Raw genomic sequence first — 10,837 nt, 5'->3', positions numbered from 1 at the left:
GACCTGAAGGTCTTTGTCTGCGGTGTGTGGCTGCTCTCACCTGGGGAGGTTTGCACACCTGCGGCTCTATTTTTTATCTGAGCACTAAGAGACGTGCAGTTCGGCCTTTCGCACCGTTGGCTAGATTTGCTTGTATTGTTTCTAGCCACTGCTCATGTAATGCACTCCCTTAACCAGGAAATTAAAGCGTTCTCCCGGAATAATCTCAGGAAGCAATGTACCAGGGTGACAACGCTAACTGGAAAGAAAATTATAGAAACATGGAAGGATGCCAGAATTCATGTTGTGGAAGAAGTAGAGCCGAGCAGTGGGGGTAGTTGTGGTTATGTGCAGGACCTTAGCTTGGACCTGCATGTTGGTGTTATTAAGCCATGGTTGCTCTTGGGTGAGTATATCGATTTGCCACTAACCCGTTGATTCTTTTTAGCCGTATCACTTTCTCAGCCCCCCCCCCCGAATATTTAATACTCTGTTCTATCAGCTAGCTTGCTGAAAAGTTAAAAGGTTTCCTTTTTTAGATTTGAGACATCCATTAACTGGCCAGTGATGTTTCTACACCACATCCATCCACAAGAAGCATAGATTCTGGTAGCACATGGCACCTGGTATTTGGATTTTAGAAGAGCTTTCATCCTGTCTTTTTACTTGTCTGTAGGGCAACATGTTAATGTTGTATTTTCTTGATTATAAATGAACATAGCCTTAAAAGTCATCAAATTAAAAAGAATGCTTTTATTGGGTAAAACTGCAAGTGGCAAGGTAAGGTTATAGAAAAGTTAATACTTGAAATAACCAAGTGATTGTCTTCTGGAATGCATGACTCCTGTAGCCATATCTATCTGTGTGCCTATTTTTGGAGTGTTACTGCGAAATTGTGTTTTTATTTTATAGCTATGATTCTGATAGTTTTATGATTTCTTGTATTATAGAGAATATTGTTTCTCAATACAAAGTATGGTCCACAAATACCGACTGAAGCACAGCTATGAGAACACAAACTTGTTAGCTTGGAAGGATATGGTATGGTATTCTTTAAAAAAATTAGCTGTGTGTTCAAGTGGGTTTGAATTATTTTTCATTTATGAATACAGAAATTAAGACCTGAAAGGATTAATGATTTCCCAATATTTATGCAGCCAAGCCAGTCTTGAGTAGAAAGAACACTGAACTGGGAATCAGAAATAGCCAGGAACTGTAGTGAAGTGCACAGAGCATCTTTTTTTTTTTTTTTAATTTAAAAATTTTAATGTTTATTTATTTTTGAGATAGAGACAGAGAGACAGAACATGAGTAGGAGAGGGAAAGAGAGTGAAGCAGACACAGAATACAAGCAGGCTCCGGGCTCTGAGCTGTCAGCACAGAGCCTGATGCGGGGCTCATACCCACAAACTGTGAGATCATGACCAGTGCTGTTGGCGGGTGCTTAACCGAATGAGCCCCCCAGGCGCCCCCCAGAGCATCTTCTTTAAAAAACTCTCTGAATTAGGGATTATCAGCTCCGTTTTACAGGGTGGAAACTGGATTTAACAATGGTCAAGTAACTTCCTCAAGGCAGCACACCTAGTAAATATCAGAGTTGGGCACCAAGCTCAAGTCTTACCCCGCCTGCTCTACACTGTCATATAGATTGCTCTGGAGAGTCCAGGTCCTCAGTCCTGCTCCACCCCTTAATAGATGAACTAGCGCAAGTCATTTATTCTCTCTGGTCTTCCAAGAAACCATCTGTAAAACTGAAGTAAAGGTATCTATTTCTCTCATAGGGCTGTCCTGAGGTTGTGAAAAGCTTTTGAAACAAACTAATTGCAGTATACATGTGATTTGTTATTGTGTTATGTATTACCTGAAATGCTGCATGAGCCATCTTAAACTTCAAATAAATATCTCTAACTGTTTCTGAAGTCCAGTGAAAAATTAAGGGATCATTTAGCAAGTGTGAAAGGCTCACTCAGGACTTACACACCATGTCTAAAAAAGAAAATATGCTCAGGTACATATTTCAGTTATTTGGCTTCCATCGTAGTACCGGTGGTTTAAAATGCCTATGGTAGAATTTAAAAGTATTTCACTTTCTCACAAACTTTGCTTGCGATTTTTTTTTTAATCTAGATATCCAAACTGAGCTGATCAAGGTAGTGTTCTCAGATTGGCACCCTTCCCACAATCGTGGGAGAGTTCTGGGAGAGACTTCTGAAACTAGTCCTTCTCTGGTCTCCTCTCTGGACCAGGAAATGGGATATTTTTATCAGGTACAACCACCTTTCCTGTGAGAGGCAGGTGGACCTTTTTCGGCCTAGTAACGAGTGCCTTATTCCCGAGGGACCCATGGACGATTACATCTTAAGTTCTTCCACATGAATGATGCAGGGGTTGTGTCTGACCGACTAGGTTTCTCTCTGGACATGGGGGTTTGGTTCTATGTTGCTTCAAAGAGCTTCCTTTATTTCTTCAAAGCATCACACCTCGTATACAGCAGTATATGAAATTAACTTTTAGTTGTTGTTGTTGGGGAATAAAGAAAACAAAGCTGTGAAACTATAATCCTCTTCAGTTAGTTCATAAATTCAAACCAGCTTCTGCGTTTAAAAAATCTTACATAGGCCCTTGAACCATCTAACAGGTTGACAAAAAAATCTTATTGAGCATTTTTGTCCTTGGCTTTGCAAATTGTATTTTCACAACAAAATCACTAGGACTTTTCTTAAAACTAACTTAATTTGTAAAAGTAGCTAAAAGGTACACATATTATTTATTGTATACATTCTGTTAAGAAGTCACAATCCTTCTCTTCAATTCTAGGTGAAAATCTTGTGATCCTTTGTAAGGTTATTGAAATTTCTGAAATTTAGGAGGCCCAATATTTTTCAGAGGTGGATAATGCATTAAATTTGCATAGCTCTTTAGTTTGTACAGTTCTTCCATGAATATTATGTTATCCGCATAGTTATTTATGCTCCTGTTTCTATTCATTTATGAATGCTCATTCCTACAAATTTTCTCAAATAAAAGATTTCTCTTTTGAATACTATTTATTTCCTTTTTAAATAATAATGCTTTTTCTTTTGGTTGGTTTTTGTGATGTGAAAATAGTGATTTATAAATTAAGATATACTACATCAAAATTTATAAAGTATTTAGTATTTTCTTTTTTTATTATTATTATTTTAAATAGTTTATTGTCAAATTGGTTTCCATACAACACCCAGTGCTCTTCCCCACAAGTGCCCTCCTCCATCACCATCACCTCTCTCCCTCCTCCCCCTTCCCTTCAACCCTCAATTCATTTTCAGTATTCAACAGTCTCTCAAGTTTTGCGTCCCTCTCTCTCCCCAACTCTCTTTCCCGTATTTAGTATTTTCATTAAAAGAGTCTTTTACAGAAACAAGATTCTGGAGGTCTTAAGTAGCTATTTTTTATGATCCATATATTATGATCGCAAAATATTATACTTGTTAGAAGTCCCATCTCCTGTAGCATCTAATATATATTCTCTAAACTAGTTATCTCATCTTTATATTTCTGTACTAATCCTTGGCCAAATAATGAATATTAGTAATGTAAAATAATAGTAAATTGTTTTTATTGGCCCACTTCGTTGTTTTCTCATCAACTTTTTAATTATTTTCAAAACTATTTTATAGTAAAGTTGACTTGGTACTCAGTGCTGTGAGGTTTTGTTTTTTTCACTTGTGTGAGTTTCAACATAATTATGACTCATGTAGCCACTGTTAGAATCATAAAATTCTTAAAATTTATATTTGTTTTCAAATATCAATTAAGATAGTGTATAAAAGGATAACATTCTACTTTTTCAAAACAAAGGTTTAAGTAACACATAATCATAATATATGATTTACAGTGTTTATTTTTTTTAATGATGTATTTTTCCAATAAGAGTTTACCACAGGACTGTAACACAGAGCAACCACTTAAAATTGGAGAAAAGCTGATTTTATATCTAGAATTTAGAGAGAATTAACTTGAACTGTAATATTACTAGATATTAAATGAAACACAGAAGCCAATTACCTGAAATCCATTTATGCAAAATAAAATTGTTTCCTCACACTATTAACACTCATAATATTCTTATTGTTTGAAAGGCAGAGCATAGAAGTTGTGTTTTTTTGGCTTTAAGAATACTAAATTTGTTTAAATATAGTTCATATTCTGGAAGGGCCTTTCAAAATGTGGTAGCTAATTCTGAAATATAATCAACCTGTTCTGTTTGGTGTATGTTTGTTCAATGGAAATAATCATAGTATCTAGCTTTGATAAATATAATAATGACAGTTTAGGGTTCACAGAAAGAATTTCATTTATTCATTTTTCTTTTCTTTTGCTATTTTAAGAAATAGGTAGAGTAGAATTAATTATTATTTATGTTTTTTATTTAGTTTTAAGAGACAGAGGGAGACAGTGTGAGCCAGGGAGGGTCAGAGAGAGGGGGAGATATGGAATCTGAAGCAGGCTCCAGGCTCTGAGCTAGCTCTCAGCACAGAGCCTGACGCGGGGCTTGGACCCAGGAACCATGAGATCATGACCTGAGCTGAAGCCAGATGCTCAACCAAATGAGCCACTCAGGTGCCCCAAATTCATTATTATTTAAAAGATAATATGTATTTATACTTTATTTGAAGCCATTTTTCCCCTGGAGATATTTAGGACTTCCTGGAGAAAACTGAGAAATTATTTTTTTTAATATGAAGTATTTCAAATGTATAGAAAATTACAGACAATAATAATGTAACAGTTGCATATCTACCATCCAGTTTTAACAGATGCTAATATTTTTGATAGGCTAGTTTTTAAGTATACAGTTAAATATAGGCTCAGTAAGGGGCCTGTGAGTTTCCTATTACTGGGGGAATATTGTCCAACCAGTGGATCTGCTGGCTTTTCATCTACCTAAAATCATATAATAGAAGCTGGCAGATTCCCCAGATAGGTAAGGTAAGAAAAACATTGTTTATGGAAATGGATCCCAATTTAGAAAATACTTGAAATCTTTAAATAAGAAATGTCCCGGGGCACCTGGGTGGCTCAGTTGGTTAAGCCTCCGACTTCGGCTCAGGTCGGATCTCACGTTCGTGGGTTTGAGCCCCACGTCAGGCTCTCTGCTGACAGCTAGCTCGGAGCCTGGAGCCTGCTTCTGGTTCTGTGTCTCCTCTCTCTGCCCCTCCCCTTCTCATGCTCTGTCTCTCTCTGTATCAAAAATAAATAAAACATTAAAAAAAATTAAAAAAAAAAGAAATGTCCTATATTTTTCAATTGTGTAACTCACTTTATTTTGACTAATAATCTCCTGTTTGAATTTGCTAATTAGCTAGAGTAATTTTCCAAGTTTGGTAAATATGGAGATTTAAATCTCCATAATGGAAAAGGGAATAACCCTATTGGTGCATGGAATCTATAAACCCAATGGTGTTGCTCTAAGCTGTTGGATATTCCCAAACCAAAGTCATTTTGTGGGTGTTGTATTTAAATCTTTTTTTAAGTTACAAAAGAAATAGATTTTCGGGGTGCCTCAGTGGCAAGTCAGTTAAGCGTCTAACTCTTGATTTTGGCTCAGGTAATGATCTCAAGGTTCTTGTTGGGCTCTGCTCTGACAGCACAGAGCCTGCTTGGGATTCTTTCTGCCCCTCCCTACTCTCTTTCTGACTCACAAAAGTAAATAAATAAACATTAAAAACACGTTTTTAAAGAAATAGATATATACTGTAAAAATACAAATGAGCGTAAAGAAAAAAATCACCTGTAGTCCCATTATCAACATTTTGTTCTATATTCCTCCTGTTTATTTTTAGTCATATAAATATTGTTTGCTTTCACAGAAATGGACGATGGTGTTTTATAATATGATAGTATTATCACCTAATATATCGAGAATATATAAATATTTTTTACATTCTTGTTTTAATTAAACTCTGCTCCCAGAGTAGGGCTCAAACTCATAACTGCAAGATCAGGACTCACATCCTATACCAACTGAGCCAGCCAGGTGCCTGAGCATTTTCATTTTAATGGTTATATATATTTCACTACATAATAGTACCATATTTTATTTAAGCCAACCCCTATTCTTAGGCTTTTGGTTGTTTTTTATTTGTTTTTGGGATTTTGGATTTTTTTAATATTATAAACAATACTACAATGAACATCCTGATGGCTAACCTTTGCAACATCTAGGACTTTCAAGAAATTGTTGGAAGTGAGTTTTCAGAGCACAAGATATATACAAGATGAATATTTTTATTTTTTCATTTTTTTTTATTTTTGAGGGACAGAGAGAAACAACGCGAGTAGGGGAGGGTCATGGAGAGAGGGAGACAATCTGAAGATGGCTCCAGGCTCTGAGCTAGCTGTCAGCACAGAGCCTGATGCAGGGCTTGAACGCGAGATCATGACCTGAGCCAAAGCTGGACATTTAACTGACTGAGCCACCCAGGCACTCCAAGATGAATATTTTTAATGAATATTTCCAAATTGTCTTTTAGAAAGTTGGATTGAAGTCCTCTCAAGTTGCATTTTTCATATTCTTCTTCTTTTTTTTTTTTAATCTTAGGGAGAGACTGTGTGTTTGAGCGTTAGCCAGGGAGAGTGACAGAGGAAGAGAGAGAATCTTTTTATTTATTTATTTATCTATTTATTGATCTTTTTATCTGTTTTTAATAATGTTTGTTTCTTTTTGAGAGAGAGAGAGCTCAAGTGGGGAAGGGGCAGAGAGAGAGAGAGAGAGAAACAGGATCCAAAACAAACTCTGTGCTGCCAGTAGCAAGCCTGATATGGGACTCGAACTCAAGAACACAAGACCATGACCTGAGCAGAAGTCAGAGGCTCAACTGACTGAACCACCCAAGTGCCCCATTTTTATTTTTATTTTTTAAAATTCTTTTGTTTGTTTATGAGAGAGAATGAGAATCTTAAGCAGGCTCCATGCTGAGCATGGAACCTGACATAGGACTCGATCCCACAACCCTGGGATCATGATTTGAGCCGAAATCAAGAACCAGACATTCAACTGACTGAGCCACTCAGGTGCTCCCCAGATTGTAGTTTTTAAAATAAATGAATAACAATAGAATTCCTGCAAACATTATATTAAAAGCCAGGATGATTATTTTTATGTTCAAGGTCATATGATTTATTTCTTATAGGGTCACAGGATGCTGCTCATGATCTGGATATTCTGAAAAAGCACAAGGTAAAAAAAAACCTTCAGATCTGCCACCAGGTATAGGAGGTATTTTAATTTTTTTTTTAATTTAATAAAAATAAAGATAGAATTTTTTTCTCGCCCGGTCTAATTGTTACATTTATTTTTTTATTTTTCTGTTTTTTGAAATATATTTTTTAAATTTTTAAAATTATTATTATTTTTAAAATTTATATCCAAGTTAGTTGTCCTATAGTGCAACAAGGATTTCAGGAGTAGACTCCTTAATACTTCACCCATTTTGCCCATCCCCCCTCCCACAACCCTCCCAACAACCCTCTGCTTGTTCTCTATATTTGTCTCTTATGTTTTGTCCCCTCCCTGTTTTTATATTATTTTTGCTTTCCTTCCCTTATGTTCATTTGTTTTGTATCTTAAACTTCTCATATGAGTGAAGTAATATGATATTTGTCTTTCACTGACTGACTAATTTCTCTTAGCATAATGCACTCTAGTTCCATCCATGTAGTTGCAAATAGGAAGATTTCATTCTTTTTGATTGTTGAATATATATACATATACACACACCACATCTTTGTCCATTCGTCAGTGGATAGACATTTGGGCTCTTTCCATACTTTGGCTATAGTCAGTAGTGCTGCTATAAACATTGGGGTGCATGTGCCCCTTCAAAACAGCACACCTGTATCCCTTAGATAAATACCAAATAGTGCATTGCTGGGTCATAGGATAGTTCTATTTTTAATTTTTTGAGGAACCTCTGTACTGTTTTCGAGAGTGGCTGCACCAGTTTGCATTCCCACCAGAATGCAAAAGAGATCCTCTTGCTTCTCATCCTTGCCAACATCTGTCATTGCCTTGGTTGTTAATGTTAGCCACTCGTGACAGGTGTGAGGTGATACCTCATTGTGGTTTTGATTTGTATTTCCCTGATGATGAGTGATGTTGAGCATTTTTTCATATGTGGGTTGGCCATCTTTGGAGAAATGTCTATTCATGTCTTTTACCCATTTCCTCACTGGATTATTTGTTTTTTGGTTGTTGAGTTTGATAAATCCTTTATAGATTTTGGATACTAACCCTTTATCTAATATGTCTTTTACAAATATCTTCTCCCATTCTATTGGTTGCCTTTTAGTTTTACTGGTTGTTTCCTTTGCTGTGCAGAAGTTTTTTTTTTTTTTTTTTTTTTTATCTTAATGAGGTCCCAGTAGTTCATTTTTGCTTTTGTTTCCCTTGCCTCTGGAGATGTGCCGAGTAAGAAGTTGGCTGTGGCTGAAGTCATTGAGGTTTTTTGCCTGCTTTCCCCTTTAGGATTTTTTAAATGCTTTTTTTGATTAATGTTTTTTATTTATTTTTGAGAGAGAGAGAGAGAGGAAGCATGGGAAGAGCAGAGAGAGAGAGGAGGCACAGTATTTGAAGCACAGAGCCTGACATGGGCTCTAACTCAAGAACTGCGAGATCATGACCTGAGCCGAAGCTGAGCCACCCAGGTGTCCTCTCCTCTAGGATTTTGATGGCTGCCTGTCTTACATTTAGGTCTTTTATACATTTTGAGTTTATTTTTGTGTATGGTGTAGGAAAGTGGTCCAGGTTCATTTTTCTGCATGTCACTGGTCCAGTTTTCCTAGCATCATTTGCTGAAGAGACTGTCTTTAGTCCATTGGATATTGTTTCCTTCTTTGTCAAATATTAGTTGGCCATGTTTCTGGGTCCTCTATTCTGTTCCATTGATCTATGTGTCTGTTTTTGTGCCAGTACCATACTTATTTATTTATTTAAAAAATTTTTTAATGTTTTTAATTTATTTTTGAGAGACAGAGAGAGAGAGAGAGCATGAGCAGGGGAGGGTCACAGAGAGAGGGAGACATAGAATCTGAAGCAGGCTCCTGGCTCTGAGCTAGCTGTCAGCAGAGAGCCTGATGTGGGGCTCGAACCCATGAACCGTGAGATCATGACCTGAGCCGAAGCTGCACACAACCGACTGAGCCAACCAGGCGCCCCAGTACCATACTGTCTTGATGATTACAGCTTTGTAATACTGCTTAAGCTCAGGATTGTGATGCCTCCAGCTTTAGTTTTCTTTTTCAAGATTGCTTTGGCTGTTCAGGGTCTTTTCTGGTTCCCTGCAAATTTTAGGATTGTTTGTTCAAGCTTTGTGAAGGATACTGGTGTTGTTTTGATAGGAATTGCATAATTGTCACATTTATTTAGCAAACTATTAGTGGATTTCAGGATTTAATTGGTAGCATTTTTGGCTGTCATTTAATAATGTTGCAAAAATTATTGTACTTGATTAAAATACGTGGATTTATAATTCATCTTTCCAATTTTATATTCTCTCAGTCTCCATCATGGATCTTCATGAACCTGACTTTGAGGCATATTTTCATGCCTCTGCTTATGTACTTCCTTTGTGTAGGATAGACTTTCCTTTCTTCTCTTCTTGTCCAAGACCTACCCATGCCTGACTCCCAGCTCACATACCACTTCCTCCCCAATGCCATCTTCCCCCACCCTTCGCACACAACTGTATGATTTATTACTTTATACTTATATCAGTATTTGCTAAAAAAATTTCAGCCATCTGTTCTGTCCAGCAGTGTTTCATCTTCATGGAATTGCTGTGGTTTGTTCACACGAAGCTTTGGGAGCAGAGGGACAGAGGGGAGAACAACAAATAAGCACCTTCAGTCCAGTGTGTTATGTGCTTTGATGGGGAAAGCAGGTGCTACTAGAGAGCATGTGAGATGATGCCCTTCACCCTTGTTTGGGTTGGGTTGGGGATTGTAAGGTCAGGGAAACTTCCTAAAAGAAGTGATATTGAACTTTGCTCTCAAAGGGATAGGGAGGGAGCAGATAGAAGTGTTCAGATAGGAGATATGGTTTGTGTGCAGCTGATGCTTTCAGAGATGGAAAAAAGTTAAAGTAACCTGAGAATAGAGAGTGACAAAGAAAGACCCTGAGAAACCAGGCCAGGGATGTAAGCATGAATCCGATCACAAAAGTTCATGTAAGGCGGGGTAAAATGTTTGGACTTTATCCAGAAGTATGTGAAAGTCTTTACCTAGGGAAGTAAGAGGATCAAATTTGCAGTTTAGGAAGATTGCTCGTTAGAGGCCGTGTGGAAAAGAAATCAGAGTGAGTATTAGGAGGCGGTTGGAGTAACAGTTATAGTAATAACTGGCTGGTAATACGAGATAATGTCCTGGAATTGCAAAAGGATATGAGAATTACTGTATTTTCCTAATGGCACCCATCTTAGATTAATATTTTAACATAAGTAGGACAAGTTTCAAAGTCTTGTTTACACTAATAAATTAATACTTCTCAGAGAAAAATGAAAACTAGAAAAAGTGATAAAATTTGTTCATTGGCAAGCGTTTCATTATCCATGCCCTCTTATGATACACTAGTTCAAAGTCACTTTCATCCTGGTGATGTGTAAACAGCATCCAGCAGCTGTTTAAAAGATCCTCCTGAGGTAAACTGACCAGCTTAATAGAGGACTTATTGAAAAATTTAGTGATTCTACAAAACACGATTATTGATTTAAAAGTGTGGCACATTTCAAAGGCATATTCTAAGACTTACATGCTATAATTAATAGAAATTCCCTTGAGGATCATTTCAGAAATTTCATTAGGAATTTCATTTTAATGT

At 36.8% G+C, this 10,837-nt stretch overlaps 1 protein-coding gene across 1 annotated transcript in view; it reads left to right on the top strand.

Annotated features, from left to right (window-relative positions):
* Positions 1 to 10,837, top strand: part of DUSP19 (dual specificity phosphatase 19) — a 21,204-nt gene continuing 10,367 nt past the window's right edge. Inside the window, exons 1-2 of the mRNA XM_029934290.1 lie at positions 1 to 385; positions 7,155 to 7,201. Of these exons, the coding sequence (XP_029790150.1) occupies positions 160 to 385; positions 7,155 to 7,201 (273 nt within the window). The 5' untranslated portion in view covers positions 1 to 159. The remainder of the gene's footprint in view (positions 386 to 7,154; positions 7,202 to 10,837) is intronic.

This window comes from Suricata suricatta, chromosome 3 (assembly GCF_006229205.1).
Source record: "Suricata suricatta isolate VVHF042 chromosome 3, meerkat_22Aug2017_6uvM2_HiC, whole genome shotgun sequence".
Classification (NCBI taxonomy): Eukaryota; Metazoa; Chordata; class Mammalia; order Carnivora; family Herpestidae; genus Suricata; species Suricata suricatta.
Note: the sequence above shows the minus strand (reverse complement) of the source record. Positions and strands in the feature narration are given on the sequence as shown.